General features: G+C 44.7%; 2 protein-coding genes across 2 annotated transcripts; both read left to right on the top strand.

The window, feature by feature from the left end:
• Positions 1-2,590: 2,590 nt before the first annotated feature.
• Positions 2,591-4,265, top strand: LOC115403527 (G-protein coupled receptor 183). The gene is made up of 3 exons (XM_030112455.1): positions 2,591-2,941; positions 3,424-3,938; positions 4,020-4,265. Exons 1-3 carry the CDS (start codon positions 2,593-2,595, stop codon positions 4,182-4,184), a joined length of 1,029 nt encoding a protein of 342 aa, XP_029968315.1. The 5' UTR covers positions 2,591-2,592; the 3' UTR covers positions 4,185-4,265.
• Positions 4,266-5,777: 1,512 nt separating this feature from the next.
• Positions 5,778-12,944, top strand: LOC115403829 (uncharacterized). Its single transcript, XM_030112842.1, has one exon. The coding sequence runs from the start codon at positions 5,828-5,830 to the stop codon at positions 11,681-11,683; it is 5,856 nt and encodes a 1,951-aa protein (XP_029968702.1). The 5' UTR covers positions 5,778-5,827; the 3' UTR covers positions 11,684-12,944.
• The last annotated feature ends 8,426 nt before the right edge of the window (positions 12,945-21,370 follow it).

Genomic DNA, 21,370 nt, shown 5'->3' with positions numbered 1-21,370 from the left:
GCAGGCTCACGTTTGCAGAGATAACGCTCGGTCTTCGCTTGAGGAATTCATTTGAAATGTTGAAGTTGGTGTTTGGCACGACTGCATGACCCTGAGACGTCCAGGACGTCAGAATATCAGAAACACCTCTGAAGCCCAGCAGATCACCCCAGCGCCACCGCTAAATACGTACAATGTAAAAAAGTGAAGCAATCTTAAGCAAAACTGAATTTTATTGTTTCTGCTGAGTTGGACTGAATCACAAAACAAAACCAAAACTCCATAAATTATTGTTTTAATCTTATCCACCTCCAATAAATACACCTTTTACCCTTTACACAGTCAGTGCTGCTTCCCCTTCAGGTTAACCATCTTCACAGCGACTCACTGTTGAAGCAGATTAGGTGCAGGCGGTGTGTGAGCGGAGACGACCATCTCCTTCTTTGGCCGTCTCCTCCAGCTCCTGCAGTATTTAACACTGGGGACGCCCGGCGAGCGCTCAGCAAACCGCCGTCTCTTCCTCTCCCGGCGCCTCGTTCAGATGCTATGAGATGTTTAACACTGCCTGCAGAATTAATGGAGCGTGAAACGCAGGCCTGAAGTGCAGCAGGCTCCTAACCTGCAGGTGACACGGTCTCCATGAAGCTTCTACTGGGACCTAAGTGAGCTGTACTATAACCGCATTTGACTGGTGACAATTAGTGACCTTTTGCCGATCCAGTAGCCATCCGTTTCAATTACACCAAACCAGAAAGCTGTATGTGGACCGTCAGGATGAGATAACACACTCTCACTGGACTCGTATGTGGTTAATGGAATTAGAAAAGATTAGGAAGAACTGTTCACTACATCAGGCTGTACCTGTGAAATATTAAGCTAAATGTTGGTTTAATTGAAATGAATCATTTTCTTTTAGCGTTAAGCTCAATATTCAGTGAGAAAATGCACAAACACATTAAACGCACTGACGGAATCCTCATTTTTCTTCTGCATGTGGTGAAAAAAGGGGATTAAAAAGTCTCTAAACCCTTTTTAGAGCTTGATTTTAATGGAGGATCATAATGAGAAATGATCTGTACAACAGGTTCAACAAATCCACATAAACCCACTGAACATGCATAAAACACACATCTGTATAACCTCTACGTGTGCCGTTCAGTCCCTGAGCCTGACTAGAGCGGCTAATGTTGGTATAAAAGCCGCTGCTGGATATTAAATCAACTTTTGCACCTTCACATAAACACATCTGCGCACAAGATTTTCTTTAAACTACTTTAAATATTCTCAGAATTTAACACCACAACTTTTCAGTTTGGTGGAGCTGATTTGTGAAATGCTCACTTCGTAAGATTGCGACTGCGGCTTTTCTTTGTCTTTTTTGTTTTTAACAGGAGCCAGCAGCGCTGCAGCTTCTCTCTGAATTTTCCATCAGAGCCGCTTCGGGCCTGCTTGCCTTCATCTCAGGGCACAAATTTGAGAAACCTCAGTGGCAGGAACATGGCAGAAAGCCTCACTCTCTATATCACTCCATCTAACCTTTATCAAGACGCGCTGCGGCGTTCAGATACATATCCTGTTGAATTAAACTCTACTCAGACCCGACTGCTGCTCTGTTGTTTGAAGCAGGATGTATTCATGCGAAGAGGGAGCCGTTAACAGCAAAAATGACTAATCCTCACGTATATCTGGAAGCGGTTTCATATCTAGACAGCAGAGCCTCAAGATTACATAAAGAAAGAGAGTTCTAACTCAGGCGTCACAACACACTTTCTGAAAGAATACTTTTTAAATGCCTTTTAAAACAAGTTTGCACCTAGAAGATCTCTGCACATTATTCAGTCTTTGACCTCAGCTGAAGCCCGAGTTAGGGTCAGAGTCTGGGTTCTGCCTGCAGGTTGGTTTTCTCCAGGTTAAACCATCCAAAGAGCTCCTAACTGAAAAGTGTTTGTGGTTAATTGATCTTTTGAAGCTGCTCACAGGAGTGAGTGTGTGTTCATGTTTGTTTCCCTGCGGCGGCCTTGTGACCCTTCGCTCACACAGAACCCGTCGGGATCCCCCCCCAACTCTGAATTAGACAAGAAGTTAACTTCAAATGTACGTTTCTGGACAGTGGGAGGAAAAAAAATCCACACGCACTGAAAAACATGCAAACCAGCCACAGAAAGGCTCGACTGTAACCAAAGATGTTCTCACTATGAGACAAACTGGTGACTTGCCCTCAATTTAAACTTAAAGTTCCAATCTAAATGAGTCAAAAGTTTGGCATTTGCATTTACCATAATTGTTTAACTGATATAAACCAATCAAAGTTGATGGAAGTATGAGATAAAACAAACTTATTCTAAAATCCTAGGCAGAAAATCAACTTTCTTGTGTCTGTAACTATTTTCAAGTGTGACAAGAATGATGTCAGACAGAGTAGGTGGGATTTCTGAGCTCCAGGCACGTTTCTGAAGGGCGATTAAAGCATCAATGCTCAAATCCAAGCAGCAGCACTGACGGCACCTCACTTCTCCAGTGCTCACTGTGAGTAGCTCCTCCTCACCATCATCCCCATCAGGAACTCCTGCTTCTTCCCTCTGCAGCTTTTCTCGCCGCACACAGGGAGACAATATGGCCGTGGAGAACTTCACCCGGGAGTCGGGAGGAAACTCTCCCAACCAGAGCAGCTGTGATGTGTTTGTTTACCAAAGGGCCGCGGTGGTCCTCTTCCCGGTCTTCTACTCCGTGGTCTTCGCCATCAGTGCGTGCGGCAACAGCTTGGTGCTGTACGTTATCTGCCAGAGGAAGCAGAAGTTCAACTCCACCTCCGTCTATCTGGTCAACCTGGCGCTGTCCGACACCCTGTTCACCCTGGCGCTGCCCGGCAGAATCACCTACTACATCCGGCACTTCGACTGGCCTTTCGGTGACCTTCTCTGCAAAGTGACCACACTTCTCTTTTTCGCCAATACATACGCAGGTATTTCCGTTTATGACGTATGCTTCTGGTCCCTGTTTTCAGCTGTGTGTTTGTGTTTACACGGTCAAATCAGGCTGAGAAAACCTCATGTTGAAAACTCTGTGGAAACTATTAGTATGCCAGTTTTATATAATACGAAAAGCTTTATTTACTATTCCATAAAAGATTTGACAATAAGAAAAAAAAAATTGGATTGGAAAAATTGACAACAGATGGAAGAGGTTGTTTGATAGCATTCCTCAGATATAAGCTGTGAAAATGAATGAATAGATCAGCGAAAAATGTAAAACAGTGACATTTTGGGGCATTTTTTCTAATTATGTCCAATAATCTTGCTTCTAAAGTCACTTTAAACTCCGAGAGGGGCATGCTGGGAGGTTGGACGGACATGACTTATACAGAAAGACACACACCCACACTGACACACACCGTGAAATGATGTATTCGTACCACCTCTCTAATCCGGGTTGCGTGTCCGGCAGGTATCGGCTTCATGACGTGCATCAGCCTGGACCGGTACCTGGCGATGGTGCACCCGCACCGGCTGCAGGGCCTGCGCAGCGTGAAGGTGGTGCGCCGGGTCTGCTGCCTGGTCTGGGCCCTGGTGTCCCTGCAGATCGCTCCCCTGCTGTTCCACAGCATGCTGCACGAGCACCAGGGGAGGAGGACCTGCATGGAGTACTTCAACTTTGAGGGCTCCCGCTTCACGCCGTACCTGCTGCTGCTGGCCTGCGCCGTCTCCTTCTGCTGCCCGCTGGCCGTCATCCTGGGCTGCTACGCCAAGATCAACCTGAAGCTCAGAGCCGCCGCCAAGCAGAACTCTGCCACTCACCGATCGAGGAGGAGCCACAGGGCCAACACCATCATCCTCCTCATCCTCCTGACCTTCATCCTGTGCTTCAGTCCTTACCACATCAACATTATGCAGTACATGTCCAGAAAGATTCACCACCAGCCGACCTGCGACGAGCAGAAGGCCTTCAAAGTGTCCTTGCAGGTAAAACTGCCGACTTCAGCTTTTCCAGCCGTCACTGTCAGGTTTCATTTTTTTTCACCTTTCCTCATTTGTTCCCTGCAGATTACAGTCTCGCTGATGAACGTCAACTGCTGCTTGGACCCAGTCATCTACTTCTTTGCCATTAAGACGTACAAGAAGCGAGTGATGAGCCTGTTTAAAGACTACCTCTACACTTCCGCCGCCTCCTCCAAGATGACAGCTGAGAACAGCAGCAGCAACACCTGAGAGCGACCACAGCCGAGCTTCTGGGTCACACATCCACGGAAAGTTCACCACAGCAGGCCTGCTTTTCCACGCTGAACTCAAAACAGCCTCTTTTTTTTTTAAACATCCTGCTCTGATGCTGTTTATGGAAATGATTAGTAAGCACAACACTTATGCAAAGTGCTGCTTGCATCCATTACATGATGTTTATTTGATGGAATGAAAAGCTCAGAATTGATGTTTCATTGCATAATTATGTTAGTGTTGCAATTATCTTCTTACGTGAGGCTTGATATTCTTTCTATGTGTAACCCTGATGAAATGTTGAAGTACATTTCATATAAATAGTTCATGGTTGATTTAAAAAAACAAAATGTTAAGAAGATGTAAAAAGTCATTTGTTTTGATTGTGTTTTAAAAAATTGTTAAATTCATTTTAAATTGTGTTTGAAAAAGAGAATGTTTCATGTCATGATGTAAGCACAAAAAAGAGAGAGCATTATTTTATTTTAATGTAAGATTGATTTTGTTAAAACCGAGATGTTTTGGTCATGTGACCTGACGGCGGAGGGATACAGAAAGTGCTGCGGCACGCGGGAGGAGAGGAGACACGCATGCTCGAGGAAAGAGAGGAAAACAGTTCATTTCTGTGAGTTTTTTTGAGTGCTTGTGCGCTGGATTGTCGGCCTGACAGTCTGGGAAGCGACAGGTAGAAGTGGGAGCGGCAGTTAATTTCGGCCTGAAGTTTGTTACTGTCCGTTTTCAGTCAGAAGCTGCCTCACTGGCTAAGTGCAGGCTAAAGCTAGCCGACACGTTTTGGGACTGTTTGCATGCAGCTGTTAGCTAACGCAGCTAGCCACGTAGCTGTGAGTCCGTTCCCGGTCTGGAAACAAGAGGACAACCAGATAGCGCTCTGAGCTGCCTGGGATGCTCAGAGTTCCTCTGGCAGCGTTGGAGAACCATCACAAACCGTGAGGACATGGAGGAGGATCCCTGTGTGTGTGCTTCAATTCTCATCCGCACTGAGGTGAACTGACTGGAACATTGCTCTGGAAAAAGGTACTTTTCTTCTTTATTTTATTTCATCGGTGGAAGGCTCGGACCCTTAAGTTTGGGTTCCAACGTTCTCAAGCCACGACTCAGGCCTGCAACGTTTGTTATTTTAAGGGGGTGCCGGCTTTATTTTGATAAAAGGTTTGAGACTGAAACTGAGACACTGCTGAGGTATAATATTTTATTTGCTGGAGAAAAACCTTGGTTATTGAAGTGTGTTGCATTTGTGTTGACTTTATACAAGGGTGCTCATATCTGTTTTATTATACTGGTTTTGTTTACAATTATTTTCTTTTATTAAATTCAGAATCTGCTTTTTCCATACTACGGTTTCTGTTGTGATTTGAAGGTGCCATTTACTCATTTGCTAAATCCAAAAATATCACACAAATATACAAGAGTATTACTGAACCGAACCTAGGGCCCATCCTCTTAAAGAGTAGGATTGGAAGGGCTACATAATGGAGGCACTGCTGGGATGTGTGTGATTTTTTTTTTTGTGATTAGAAAGGGTGTCTACACTACAGAGTGAAATGGCAGACAGAGCACAGCTCATCTCTGAGCTAAAGAGATGGTGCAAAGGTGAAGGGCTGGATGAGGCTCATGGGCTGATGGTTATTGTGCCACAAGATGTTGAAATCGCCCAAATTGAAGAAGTTGTTCAAACTATTAAGTGTTTGGGGCGTGTACGTGTCAGAGGCAGGATGTTTGATTCCACATTGAGCAGCCTGATGGTTCTCTGTGAAACTAAAGAGAACCTCACCAGTCTAAACATTCCCCCTGAAGTGAAGCATCCTGAGAGTGAAGAGGCTTGGCCTCTGATCACCATGGATGGCACCCCAGCTTCTGAAGAATTTGGCAGCAAACTGAAATTACTGTTAGAAGCTGAGGGAAAGACCATGGATGATCTCAAAGCCCTGCTTCCTCAGCCAAGCCCTCAACCATCCACCAACTCTACTGAGTCCATCTTAAAGGCTGTTGGAGATCTGTTGGAAAAAACCAGTAAACCTCCTGCTGAAGTTGGGTACCGTCGCCTGCGCATTTTCTCAGGACTTCTGCCGGTTCCACCCGGGGAAGAACAGTTTGATCACTGGCTGGAGCAGGCGTGGCTCATGGTGGAGGAGAGTGAATGTTTGGAGAGGGAGAAAAGGCGGAGGTTGATGGAATGTTTAAGAGGCCCAGCACTAGAAATAGTTAAGGCTGTGAGAGACTCGCATTCTGATTCAAGTCCATCTGACTACCTGGAAGCATTGGAGAGTGTTTTTGGAACTGCAGAATCAGGAGATGATCTGTATTTTGCTTTTCGTCAGATGTACCAGCAACCAGGGGAGAAGCTGTCTGATTTTCTTAGACGCCTAGAACGGTCTCTGTCTAAAGTTGTCCAGAGAGGAGGTATCTCACCCAGCAACAAAGATAAAGCCCGTTTGACCCAACTATTGAAAGGTGCGGTCTCCTCTGATCTGATGCTCATCCAGTTGAGATTAAGAGAAAGGAAGGATAACCCCCCAACTTTTCTAAAACTTTTGTGTGAGATCCGTAATGAAGAGGAGTACGAAACCTCACGGATGAAACTCAACACTTCAGTACATGCTGTGCAGACCAAACAGGTTGCAGATGCGAAACAGGCAGAGATTCAAAGCTTAAAAGCTGAGGTAAAAGAGCTCAAGTCAATGGTAGCAGCTCTGGCCCCTAAGACTGCTGAAACTAGAGCTGAATGCTCCACTTCCTCACCTGTGACTCCTGCACACACAAGTGAACCAAGTCAAGACCCCGAGCTAGTGTCTTTAAAACAGCAAGTTAAAAGACTGCAACAAAAACTGAGTAAGAACGAGACCACCTGTGATTCATCTGTCAGAAACCCTTCAGTTGTGGCAGTTGAAGCTGGTTCCAGAATCCCCACCAGACCTCCAAAACCCTCTGAGGAGCAGTTTTGTTACCGGTGTGGAGAGAATGGCCACTTTGTAGCAAAGTGCCATAACCAAGAAAACCAAACCAAAGTGATAAGAAAACTGATACGGGCCCTAAAAACTGTGAAAGAAAACCAGCCTGTTGCAGACACCACACATTCTGAAACTCGCTGTGATGTCAAAAGAAGTGTCGTAAACACACCGGCTGCATCAGGAATCCCTGAAGGTCTGATCGGGCCCCCCAGTTTGGTAAAGCTAAAAGTGAATGGACACCCCTGTAATGCTCTTATGGATAGTGGTTCTCAAGTCACTATTATTTTTGAGTCATGGTACAAAGAACACCTCTCTGATCTTCCAGTGCATCCTGTTTCTGGTCTCGCCATCTGGGGTTTAAGTGAATCCAACAGCAGCTATCCTTACCGTGGTTACAGTTTGGTAGATCTTGAATACCCTGCAGATGTTACTGGAATCAGTGAGACGGTGACAGTTCTTGCTCTCATTTGCCCCAGTCCCAGGTCTGAAGAGCAGACACCTGTCATTATAGGGACAAATACCTGTCATGTCAGAAATCTGGTCAAGCGCTGCAGTGAAAAGGGTCTTGATATCACCAAAACTCTTGGCATCCAAGTTCATTGTGAAAATGCTCCTGAACTCACAAGTCTGGCTTCACCTACCCCCGACCTTGATGATGTTGGTTGTGTTACATGGCAAGGTCCAGGTCCCCTTACAGTTCCCCCTGGGCAGGACCTGCAGGTCACCTGCAAAGTTGAACTCATGCAAGAAGTTGAGAAAGAGATCCTGATGGTTGACATGTCCCCTTCAGAACCACTTCCAGCTAGTGTGCTGTTGCAGCCTATGGTTGTGTCTGGCAATGCAGTGAATGTTAGCAATTTCCGGGTTCTGGTCCAGAATCAGTCACTTAGGGAGACCGTCATACCAGAGGGCACCGTCATTGGGCGCATGTATCTCACAGAGAGTGTCACTACAGTTCCTCTCCAAAAGATGACTGCTACTACCGACTTTGACAAAACACTGATTAACTTTGGAGACTCCCCTGTAACAGAGGAGTGGAAAGAAAGACTCCGTGAGAAGCTGTCCCAACGATCTCATGTCTTCTCTCTGAATGAGTGGGATGTTGGAGAAGCTAAAGGGGTAGAACACACCATTCGTCTCTCAGACTCCAGACCATTCAGACAGCGGTCCAGACGTTTGACTCCTGCTGACATTGACGACGTAAGGAAACACCTTCAAGAGCTTACACGTGCAGGCATCATCAAAGAGTCACGTAGCCCTTATGCGTCACCAATTGTCATTGTCAGAAAGAAGAACGGTACCATTCGAATGTGTATTGACTACAGGTTACTGAACAGCCGTACAATACCAGATCAGTACACTACCCCTTGTATCGACGATGCACTGGACTCCTTATCTGGCAGCAAATGGTTCTCAGTGTTGGACTTAAGAAGCGGCTATTATCAGATACCTATGGCTGAGGAAGATAAGGAGAAGACGGCATTCATTTGCCCACTGGGGTTCTTCCAATTTGAGAGAATGCCCCAGGGAATAACTGGAGCCCCGGCCACTTTTCAAAGATTGATGGAAAAAACTGTCGGTGACATGAACCTTCTGCAGGTTCTTGTTTATTTGGATGACATAATCGTCTTCGGGAAGTCCTTGGAAGAACACGAGGAGAGGCTGCTTAAGGTGCTTGACAGACTGGGAGAGACTGGTCTGAAGCTTTCGCTGGACAAATGTCAATTCTGCCAGCCAAAGGTAAAGTACCTTGGACACATTGTTTCAGCAGAAGGTGTCTCACCTGATCCTGCAAAGATTGAATCCATTACCAGCTGGCCCCAGCCCACTGATCTGAAGACTCTGAGATCTTTTTTGGGATTTTGCGGGTATTACAGGCGATTCATAGCGAACTATGCTTCCATAGTAAGACCCTTAACAGAGCTGACCAAAGGCTATGCTCCCACTCAAAAGAGTAGCAAGCTAAACAAAGATCCCTCCAAGAGCTATTTGAAAGAGTCTGAGCCATTTGGAAAAAGATGGGATAAATCATGCACAGATGCTTTCCATCAGATCATCTACTGTCTCACACATGCTCCAGTGCTAGCATTTGCAGATCCAAAAAAACCATACATTCTCCATGTGGATGCTAGTTTAAAGGGAGTTGGCTCAGTTCTCTATCAGCAGCATTCAGAGGGTTTGAGACCAGTGGCTTTTGCAAGCAGAAAGTTGAGCCAGTCAGAGAAACGGTATCCAATCCACCAGTTGGAGTTTTTGTCACTCAAATGGGCTGTCGTGGACCGGTTTCACGATTACCTGTACGGAGCCCGGTTCACAGTGCGAACAGACAATAACCCCTTGACTTACGTGCTCTCAACTGCTAAGCTGAATGCAGTGGGACACAGATGGCTTGCTGCCTTATCTACTTACGATTTTGATGTGCAGTACAGACCAGGAAAGCACAACATAGATGCTGACCTTCTTTCGAGAAACTTTCCAGATGATGACGCTCACCTGGACTGGGAGACCATATCACAGGATGGAGTAAAGTCCATCTGTCAAAGAGTCAGCATGCCAACATCCGCAGATGGTTCAGTCCGTTATGTGGATCAGCTTGGAGCTCCTCCAGAATGTATTCCCAACATCTACTCCTTCCCAATGCACATGGAACTTGAGGCTTTGAGACATGTGTCAAATGAGGAGCTAGCACAGGCACAAAAAGAGGATCCAGTCATTGGACCTGCCTTCCAGGCTGTTCAGCAGCATAAATGGCCTGAACATACTGACAATAATCCAGAGTTTTCCCAGCTGAAAAGAGAGAAGGAGAAACTGATTCTGAAAGCTGGCCTTCTCTATCGCCAGTCCACATTGCCTTCAGAGGAGAAAGTAAATCAACTCCTCTTACCAGCTGAGTACCGGGACACTGTTCTAAGGGCATTACACGATGATTCAGGACACCTTGGTATTGAAAGGGTAGCTGATCTCCTCAGACAGAGATTCTTCTGGCCAAAAATGACCAAACATGTCGAACAATACATAAAGAACTGTGGAGAATGCATAACACGCAAGTCCCCTAATCAAAGAACAGCTCCCTTACACCAGATCACCAGCAGGGGACCTATGGATCTTGTGTGCATTGACTTTCTCTCAATAGAAGCAGACTCAAAAGGTATGAACAGTGTATTAGTGGTGACTGATCACTTTACACGTTATGCACAAGCTTTCCCCACAAAGAACCAGAAAGCTCAAACAGTAGCTAAGATCTTAGTTGACAAGTTCTTTGTGCATTATGGACTACCAACTAGGATTCATTCTGATCAGGGGCGGGATTTTGAGAGTCGGCTGATTCAAGATCTGTTAAAGATGATGGGGGTTCGGAAGTCACGTACTTCTCCTTATCACCCACAGGGAGATCCGCAGCCTGAAAGGTTCAACCGGACCTTGCTCTCCATGTTGGGAACATTGACTCCTGAAAAGAAGCGTCAGTGGAGCCAACATGTACCCTACTTAGTCCACGCCTACAACAGCACAAAATGTGATTCAACAGGGTATTCACCCTATTACTTGATGTTTGGCCGGGAAGCCAAGCTTCCAGTGGACTTATGTTTTGGAACCTCTACTGACAGGAAAGTGGACAGTCATTCCCGTTATGTGGTGAAGTTAAAAGAGGACCTGCAAAAAGCTTATCAGCTGGCATCTGAAACCGCAGACAAATCTCACCTAAAGAATAAGAAGTCTTACGACAAAAGAGTTGGCTTCCAGTCTTTAGAGATTGGTGACAGAGTGCTTCTCAGAAATTTAGGTCTGAAAGGAAAACACAAGCTTCAACCACGGTGGAGTTCTACCCCTTACCTTGTTGTGGGAAAGATGCCAAATCTTCCTGTTTACAAGCTCAGGCCTGAGAATGGGAAGGGGAGTGTTAAAACGCTTCACAGAGACCATATTCTGCCCATAGGACAGCTTGTGAGACTGCCACAGACAGATGTGACACCTGATTCATATGTCAGGGCCAGAACAAGAACTGATACTTCTAGAAAACAGACCTTGACCTTACCTGACACTCAGACAGTCAATCCAGAACCACTGAGCTCAGATTCTTCTTCTGACTCGGACTACTACCGACCTGCAAGGACTTTCTATAAGCTCAGAGAGACTCCTATGTACAGACCGACTGTACCAGTTTCAGAGGTCATGCAGGAGGAGGTGGATATCCCTCTGTCAGAAGAGAGTTCTGATGATGATGTGGAGGAGGGACCCAGTCTCAATGTTGCTCCTGAGTCAGATGGAGATCACGAAGAAGCTGAGCAAGAGAGTTCTGAGGAGTCAGAATCTGACACAAATGAGAATCAAGATGACAGTGTTGATAGGTCTGCAAAAGAAGTAGACGCTAATGAAGCACAAGAGCAGTTGGTTGATCACACTGAAACTCGCTCAAAGAGAACAGTCAAACCCGTAGTCAGGCTAACCTACGATGAGCCAGGGAAAGCCAGAGATCAGTCAATCACTATCATACACAGAGGTGTTGTCATTAAGATTGGAAAGGGTTAAACTGAGATCAGCTGTTATATCTACCTTTCTCCTGATGTTGGTGTTTTATTCCTGATGTCCAGTTTGTATAATTCATGTCTGTTGAGGACACCAGACTGTTAGAAGGGGGAGGGTGTAACCCTGATGAAATGTTGAAGTACATTTCATATAAATAGTTCATGGTTGATTTAAAAAAACAAAATGTTAAGAAGATGTAAAAAGTCATTTGTTTTGATTGTGTTTTAAAAAATTGTTAAATTCATTTTAAATTGTGTTTGAAAAAGAGAATGTTTCATGTCATGATGTAAGCACAAAAAAGAGAGAGCATTATTTTATTTTAATGTAAGATTGATTTTGTTAAAACCGAGATGTTTTGGTCATGTGACCTGACGGCGGAGGGATACAGAAAGTGCTGCGGCACGCGGGAGGAGAGGAGACACGCATGCTCGAGGAAAGAGAGGAAAACAGTTCATTTCTGTGAGTTTTTTTGAGTGCTTGTGCGCTGGATTGTCGGCCTGACAGTCTGGGAAGCGACAGGTAGAAGTGGGAGCGGCAGTTAATTTCGGCCTGAAGTTTGTTACTGTCCGTTTTCAGTCAGAAGCTGCCTCACTGGCTAAGTGCAGGCTAAAGCTAGCCGACACGTTTTGGGACTGTTTGCATGCAGCTGTTAGCTAACGCAGCTAGCCACGTAGCTGTGAGTCCGTTCCCGGTCTGGAAACAAGAGGACAACCAGATAGCGCTCTGAGCTGCCTGGGATGCTCAGAGTTCCTCTGGCAGCGTTGGAGAACCATCACAAACCGTGAGGACATGGAGGAGGATCCCTGTGTGTGTGCTTCAATTCTCATCCGCACTGAGGTGAACTGACTGGAACATTGCTCTGGAAAAAGGTACTTTTCTTCTTTATTTTATTTCATCGGTGGAAGGCTCGGACCCTTAAGTTTGGGTTCCAACGTTCTCAAGCCACGACTCAGGCCTGCAACGTTTGTTATTTTAAGGGGGTGCCGGCTTTATTTTGATAAAAGGTTTGAGACTGAAACTGAGACACTGCTGAGGTATAATATTTTATTTGCTGGAGAAAAACCTTGGTTATTGAAGTGTGTTGCATTTGTGTTGACTTTATACAAGGGTGCTCATATCTGTTTTATTATACTGGTTTTGTTTACAATTATTTTCTTTTATTAAATTCAGAATCTGCTTTTTCCATACTACGGTTTCTGTTGTGATTTGAAGGTGCCATTTACTCATTTGCTAAATCCAAAAATATCACACAAATATACAAGAGTATTACTGAACCGAACCTAGGGCCCATCCTCTTAAAGAGTAGGATTGGAAGGGCTACATATGTTAAGATGTATATAAACCCTGCAGTAAAGCTATGCCATAAGGTCTTCAACGCTGTGTTGAGAAGGACTGGTATGAACAGATATTTGTGCAGATAGAAGGAAATAACGCAGCCCATGCACAGTTTGTTCTCATTATTGTTAATATTATTATTTCTTTAAGTGGTCCTGAATGCAGTGCAAGAGCAACTTTCACTTCCTTTTTGAGGAGAAACATGCGTTCGGTAAGGACTTAGAAAAAAAAAAAAAAGGAGACGCTGTAATTTGCTGTGCATCTGATGAGTTTTTGAGCCAGGGTATAAAAATGTAACCTGTGGTCTTTCTTTCTCTGAAAATAGATATGTCTCTGCAGAATCACACATTTCACAACATGCATGATCTTTTGCCAAAATTGAGAACGCGCTGCATTTCTGCCTTCATACCCACATCTGACTTGAGAGTGGGAGTGTGTAGATAAAACTCACCACTTCCTCACCCACCTTTCCTGCTCCCCCTCGCAGGCCTCAATCCTGCTGACTTCCACATGTCGTGGAGCGGCTGCACAGGTTCTCACACGCGAGCAGGTGCACGTTGTCTGTTTATAGGGCAGCGCTGCAAATTTAAACTTAACCTTTCACATTTCCTGAAGTTTTGGCTGCACAATGATTTTTGCATTTAAAGCGAAGTGTAAAAATTGTGTCAGGAGGAAGGATTAAAGGGATTTGAACAAAATCAGATGTGATATCTCACGGAGAAGCAGCGTCTCAAGTTGGTTTGTCCCAAACTGCACCAATTCAATAGGATGTAAATAAATATAGAGACATCATCGATTGAGGTTGAAAATGTCTCACATCAACGCTTCACCATAATTCACTGTGTGAGTAAAGAAACATCCTAATGGCTCTTCTAGTGATTTTCTTTAAGGCAGGAGTCAAATTGTGGAATGCTGTCTTCATTCAAGCATATTCTAATAATCTTGATACCGAAGTCTTGTTTTATTGTGAATTCCACTGGAACACTCGGATTAAATACAACTAAACATTCAGTGAAAGCTCTCCGGGGATTTACAAGAACACAAATGTGTAGCCGGATGGTTTCACAGTCTCACACCCACCTCCAAAAAAACGTTCCGTTTAAGGATCATTAACATCGCAGTTACATTATGCACAAATTTAAACCGTCATCTGAGGCCTGGCAGCCCGCTGATACAGAGCTGGCACAAGACGTCTACAGTCTGTACAAGAGTAAACTAAATATAAATCTTTTCCATACTGCAGAAATGTAAGACCTATAAGTATGTCATGATTTCATTGACCTTGTTCAGTCGTAAGGCTGCTTAGTGTGCTGATGTCTAAGGTCAGTGGGAATAAGAAAATTAAAGTAATCTCAAATGCTTTTGGATAAAACAAAGAAAGAATTGTTAATGTCCAGAATAGGATCCCTCTCAGAATGAAATCCCTTCTGCCTACACACAGTCCGCCTGATACATTTGCTTAAGACAAATTAATTATAATAATAACAGTTATAACAACAGAATAATGATACTGATAACTGACTAAGAACAGAATTCTTCTGACCAGCATCAAAACATCTCTTCATTTGTAGATAATCTGTCATCTGTCGGCCGAATTATAACAAAATCCATCAGCAGGTTTTTGAGTAATCCTGTCAACAAACAAACCAACAGCAAAAAAAGAAAAAAACATAAGCCTTCTTCAACTGATCAGCAGATGAGATTAGTGTGAAGGAACTGGATGATCTTAAATAAAACCATGCTGCACACACAGACTTCACACAGCAAGTCCAGACTCAAACCAGGGACCTTCATGCTCTGCTAAACCACTGTGGCCCCGATTCAACAAGTAATGTTGTTGAAATGATTGAAATTATTGTAATATATATTCTTACATTTCAGGTCAGAAGGGTGTGATCTCAGCTTTCAGCTTCTTTGTCAAACTGCCAGTCGTTGCAGCACACTCACTTTCACATCGATGTAATAATAAAAAAACACATAAGTAATGTGAAGCAGTGAATACTGATGCATACCGGGGCTTTACTTACCAGTTTGCCTGACTGTCATAAAATATTCAGATTAATCAACTGCATTCTGAAATACGCTACATTAGAATCGTTTATGATTGTTTTGTGTGCGATGCTTTTGGTGAATGGTTACTGTGGTACATTGGCAACGTTTCTCCTTTAGTTTGTCACAGTTAGTTTCAGACAGGAAACAGGATCTTTGTGGTTTATTAATAAAATTTTGACATGATTCACCAGCCATGTTTCTAACCCAAAGAACGACGTCTGGCTTTACATGACACACACACAAAGGATTCACAATCACATTGAAAAATTCACAATAACACAAAAATTAAAAGCCGAAACAGTACCGGATTGATGTGGTGATAAAATTAACTCCACACTTGACAAAATTTAACCAAAGATGCCAAAAAATCTTATTTGATCTTATTGGATGATCTTTCTAATGTGATTGATCTTCTGTCCTTCATAAAGACTGAAACTATGCAGGAGTCATCTACCTCAACTGTCAGTGAATAATTATGAGAGAGGTTGATGCTGTTGTGGGCCCCAGTCAAACAACATGACCAGCGGTGGTGGTGTGCCAAGACAAGGCTGTCGCTGTTGTTCGGGGAACATTAATGAGTTCATCCTGTATTCTGTGGTTTCTTTCGCATGCTATGTTCATGAAACCTTTTGCATATTGCACAATTTTTGGTTTCAGAATTTCCTTATAGGGTGGTTGAAGATAAATAAGACAACTTAGGTCACAATTTGCAGAAATATGGAAGAAAACAACGCGGATAACTCTGACAAAGAACAAAGAAAGAAAATAACTTCGTTCAGGTAATGACTCATGTAGAAGAAAATAAGAACCTTTGTACCCTCGAGGAGCCAGACATCCAGGACGCACCCTGTCCGTCAAACACTCACACAGTAACTACTCAATCACACACACTCAACAAGGAGCATCAGGGCTTGTTTCAATCTGATGCCAGTTAAAGAGTTAAACTGGCAGTGCACCGTGAAGACATGCAGAAACACTTTCTGAAAGTGAGACTAAACTAATAAAATGAGATCGTCAAACGAGAAAATTTGTCTTCATCTTGAAAATTCTCACAAGACAATTACAATTCACAACACAGGAGTACGGAAAGACGAACTTTAAAATTACAATATTACACAGGTGTATTCACATGGTGATGTTCAAACCTATTTACAAATCACACCACAAGTTTACACTCTGAGACTCCTCAACCCACGCATGAAGGGAAAAACAAGCAGCGAAAATGAAAATGGAAATATCTATCTATCTCCCACAGCAGCTTAAGGAAACACAGGCAGCTGTGGCTGAACTGAACCTTATGCTCCACATCTGCCTAGGCAGGAAAGAAAAAGTTTTCAGCACTTGAGTGTGTCTTGATCACCCTCCCAGTAGGCCACAGAGCTCTGGGGAGTTGTGGATCGGTGATCATCACCCCACAGTCTTGGACGATGTTGGCAAGTGAAGCCAAACACTTTTGGCGAGCTTGAAGACTTGACACATAGAGCCAGATGAAACGGGTCCAAAAGTGATCAGCCAGGATCTGAGAGTGTTTCCATCGGCGCCGACTAATGAGCACTGATGATACACGACTTGAGGGTGTGAACCATCGCACCGCCCCATCAGACGAACATTCAGAGTCACCGGATCCGGGTCACTTGCATCCAAAGACACATAACCCAGGGGCTTGGTGTTGAGAATTCTTTCCACCTCAATGAGCACAGTGCACAGGACCCCTTCTGGGACAGGTTGAGCTCCTACCCTGATACATAGCGCACTCTTGACAGAATGGAGTTCCCTCTCCCAAACCCACTAAAGTGAGGAACTGCAGGGAGGTTGACGTGGAAGGCAAATCTCCTGAGGTGCGAGGACCTCTTGCAATTCAGGCGAGATCTTAGCAAAGGTGGAGTTCCATCTCTCCTCCTTTAAAATCTGTTCCTTGGTCAGAAAACCGCTCTGACAGTGTTCCTTGGCGGACATTGAACCGGCGGAGAGCTATTATGAAGGCAACAGTGTCAATGGCGGACAGGAGGGCAAGGTGCACTGCCCTTGTAGTGAGGCACTTAAAGATGATGCCCCATCTTTTCTCCCTTCACTGGCCCACCTTAACTTTGAGGTTAGGTATCATTCACCCAGCTAGGCGGTAGTCTTCTGCAGTAGGATGCCCATCTGGATTAGCTGCCCCATGTAACGCCTGTACTGTCACCTCCAGCAATTCTTTCAAGGAGCTGGACTGTTTCTGATCTGAAGTCTTTTTCAAAGCAATTGCAGAGACCCCACAGAAGACTGACTTACGGAGTTGTGATGAGTCTTGTGCTTGATTGACTGATGGGTCTGCTGGCCATGTGTCTGGACTTTGCAGGAGAAAGGGTGGGCCCTGACTTCATCTGTTTATCTCCAATAGCTCTCTCAGCTTTTTTTCCCCATGGATCAGGTCATCAGTGGGGGTTTTTGTCGAGTCAACATATCTCCAGATATGCCTGTCGGTCAGCTCTTGAATCTCTGCAACTCAGGTACCGACAAAGACCTTGAATCAGCAGAATTCAGACTTCAGCCATGTCAGTACAGTTGTTGAGTCAGATCACAGGATCAGTCAGTCAATGTGACTCCCTTCAGAACCTTTGCGAGCTGTTCCCCAGTAAGGGCAGCACAAAGTTCTAATCTGGGCATTGGAGGGGATCGCTTTGGTGCAACTCTGGAGCTAGTCAATTGGAAGGACTAAATGCACTCCACCAGACTTGTCATCCTTGTGCTGTACTAGCCATAACTACACACTAGCTGAGCGGCTCTCTTCTGGAAGGTGATTTACAACCTCTGGTTCAATGCTGACCCATTGACGCAGCTCAAACCCAGCAGATGCTAAGAGGGTTCAGAACTTGTCAACCAGACATCTGGCTTCAGTGATGGTGGGGCAGCTTTGGAGGCAATTGTCCAACTAGAAACACCTTTCCACTGACCACCTCACATCTTTGTCAGGCTATCTGTTGACATCGACATGATGCTGTAAGGCAAACGTGGCACAGCAGGGGCTTCACATCGTCTCAAATGGTAGTACCATAGACTGCCTGACGAATCTGAGGAGAGCATGATCTTGTGGAAGTAGGTGAACCTGGTGAAACATCCCCTTGATGCCTCCACTGATAGCCACTGATAGACTCTGTCACATAAGAGGACTCCCAAAAGCGAGGCTCCCAACTGTCGCAACGATGGGTAGAGCAATTTTTTGAAAATGTATTGCTGAGCATGACAACGCCACCCTGGGAATTTCACCCAGAGAATTATTTAATGCAGAAAGGCACACTGGTTCGTTGCTCAGAGGAAAGGCTTGAGACGTGGTTTGACAGCTAAAAATACAGATTTTATTAAACAAAATGGTTTAGTTGGGGGCAAAGGCAAGATTTACTTTGGCTGAGGCCTAGTGGATGGGCCTGAGCTAGTGCAGGGGAGGGACCTTCCTAAAGAAAAATAAATCAAATAAATCACCAAACCCATGGCAAACACACAAGGAAATACCCCCACCACTGTCAAACAAGACGGAGGGATGCCACCACCAGGTCATCAGCACCTCCATCACCGCCCTCCAGCCACTACACTGGAAAAGAAATAAAACACTGAGTGGGGCTGCATTCAAAACAAAACAAATTAAACAAAAAGATACACAACTAACACTTTCACACACTCATTCAATCATTCATACTTAAAGCCACCGGAGTCCCAGTTTAAGAACGCTCCCCGGCCTGTTGAGTCCAGCCATCACAAGGCAACCAGGGCTTGTGTTATGGATGCGGTGCAGTCGCTGGATCAGCGCAGCGGCACAGGCTGATAGCGTGATGCAAACTGAATTTGAGGAAAACAAATGCCTGACACAAACTCAACTGAGCATGCGTGAAGGCTGAGCAGCTCGGGGTAGCGTTGTCTCAATACAAAACGTAAAGAAATTGTGGTTTGAGAAAGAATTTTTCTGCTGGAATTATGGTCAGTTGAATATGGACGCTTATTGAAACTGGAGGGTCATTCGTGATATGCCTCCGAAGCAGACAAGCTCTAAAGCAAAGTTACGTGGAGTCGACCCTGCTGTGTGTGAGCATGACATGGCTGGACTCAACATGGAAGAGCTGTCTGCACTGATCCGCTCTATAATCAGGGAAGAAATTAACGCAGTGATGGGTAAACTTCAGCCACAACTTGATGCTATGAAAAAAGACATTTCTGATTGCTCTGACAAATTTGCTGCACTGGAAGAATCTACGAACTGTTTGGAGACCCGGGTGTCCGCGTTGGAGGAAGTAAATGAAACTCTGCGTAAGGAGAACAAGGAACTTCGAGAGAAAGCCGATCGTCTTGAGAATCATAGTTGGAAATATAATATCCGAATTCTCGGCTTGCCTCCAAACGTGGAGAAGGGAAACCCAACAAGCTATGTGGCTGCTTTGATGAATGAAATATTTCGTGACAAACTTCAGCAAATTCCTGAAGTGGAGAATGTGCATCGAGTGGGACCCGTGGCCAAGTCAGGGCAACGCAAAATGATTGTATGGCTGCACAGGCTGGCTTTGAGAGAAGAGATATTGCGCATTGCTAAAAAGGAGAAAGTTTTGGAGATCCGTGGCATGAAATCATGGATCTATGCCAACTTGACAACAGAGACGGTGAGGGCCAGGGCGAGTTTCCGCGAAGTGAGGAATCAACTGTGGAAAGCTGGCGTGAAACACAGGATTATTCACCCTGCAACTCTGATTTTGACCTACAAGGATGAAACCAAGAAGTTTACAGATCACTTGTCAGCGGAAGCATTCTACAAAAACTTCATTGAACTGGGAAATCAAGCTGCTGCACATTAAGGATAAAGGTATGAACCTTGCACTAAAGCTGAGGACTGTTTCCTAAGTTTCATGAATAGCGTACAGACTGAGTACTTTTAGCCTACAGTGCTGAAAACAACATGCCTAAATTTCAAATAGCAACCATGGTATAAATGTTCAGACAATTATTTACTATTATTATTATCAGGGCCGGGCTGGCCATCAGGAGGTTCAGTAGGTTTCCAATGATCAGTGAACAAGACAAAGAAAAAACAAACAGAACAGTAAACAGCCACGCTAAACCCAGAAATTAAACCGACTAGAACAATGTTTCCTTCGTTCTCTCCGCCGCTACGACGCTCAGATACTTCCTCTCAGAACTGAACTGTCCATCAATAACAACTTTTCCCATTCTGTCCGAGACGCTCAGCGTTTAAATCTTCTTTCCACCGTCTCAGAAGTTGAGATTCGTCCTGTCGACTGATTTTGGAGCGTGAAGTAATCGTTCAAAGCCAGCTAGTTCGTCGGTGGCTAACAGCTAAGCTAACAGCTGATTTAGACACGCAGCAGGAGCTGCGCAGAGCTTACGGATCGCACAAATCTTCTGCTATCATTTAAAATCTGGCACGGCGGCCTAATAAGACAGTGTGCTTACCATATTTAACAGTCCAAAACACTGCATCACGGCCATGTCAAGATTCTCCTCCTCCTCCCTGTTTCAACTCGGTGTCACTTGCTGGTGTTATTCGGACTCATTTTGAGTCATCATCGGGTTCCCCTTCCTTCTTTTTTAAAATGATAGTAAATTTAACTGTCTTTTAGACATGTTTCCTAAGCCTTTTGCTTACTCTCTTCATGAATAATCTCAGATGCAACAATTTTCTGTCAGAGGCAGGGTTTGATAACCTTGCCGGCAAGCTGAATTCTCGCGGTATTTGTTCTTACACACCACGAGAATCCATCTTGTACCGCTCGGAATTGTACTGCTTGGGATCAGACTTTTTTTGGCCAGACCAATCACGCTTGAATTTTTTTCGGTCAGACCAATCACGCGTTGTTTAGGGCGGGACATCAAGCTTTGACGGAAGCAGGAAGTGACGGACTGCTAATAATATTAGCATGGCTAGCGAAAACAATGGATATCCCGACAGCGATTAAATCTGTTTTTGATGAATCCTCTATGATCCTCTATAATCCTCTTTGAAAAACGATCAGCAAGAGGTTTTTTCTTTGCAGTGATTGGCTGAAACTAAACGTGGTTTGGCAGGTGCACTGTGTCCTTCCATCCAATGAACGCAAAGAGTTCTACAGCAAGTCCCTCCTTCCCCGAACGAATTTGCCGAGTGAAATCCCAGATTGACATGTGAAGCAATTCGTTGCTGCACATGTCAATATGGCTTTTGCCAGGTTAGGGTTGTTGGGGATCGCGGGTATCACCAGGAAGCTGTTCATTCACCATGACTGCTGTGTGTGTGCACGCATACAGCAGGGGGGAGACCTGTCCTCCCCCCACCAACCCTCATGG

The sequence above is a fragment of the Salarias fasciatus genome, chromosome 16, assembly GCF_902148845.1.
Source record: "Salarias fasciatus chromosome 16, fSalaFa1.1, whole genome shotgun sequence".
NCBI lineage: Eukaryota > Metazoa > Chordata > Actinopteri > Blenniiformes > Blenniidae > Salarias > Salarias fasciatus.
The sequence above is the reverse complement of the archived record's forward strand: the minus strand, read 5'-3'. Positions and strand labels throughout refer to the sequence as shown.

Bases quoted from the DNA above. Each gene is read 5' to 3' on its own strand.
- LOC115403829 (XM_030112842.1), top strand. From the start codon at position 5,828: ATGGTTATTGTGCCACAAGATGTTGAAATCGCCCAAATTGAAGAAGTT.
- LOC115403527 (XM_030112455.1), top strand. From the start codon at position 2,593: ATGGCCGTGGAGAACTTCACCCGGGAGTCGGGAGGAAACTCTCCCAAC. The intron at 2,942-3,423 runs GTATTTCCGTTT...CGTGTCCGGCAG, and splicing joins TTTCGCCAATACATACGCAG to GTATCGGCTTCATGACGTGC. The intron at 3,939-4,019 runs GTAAAACTGCCG...TGTTCCCTGCAG, and splicing joins CCTTCAAAGTGTCCTTGCAG to ATTACAGTCTCGCTGATGAA.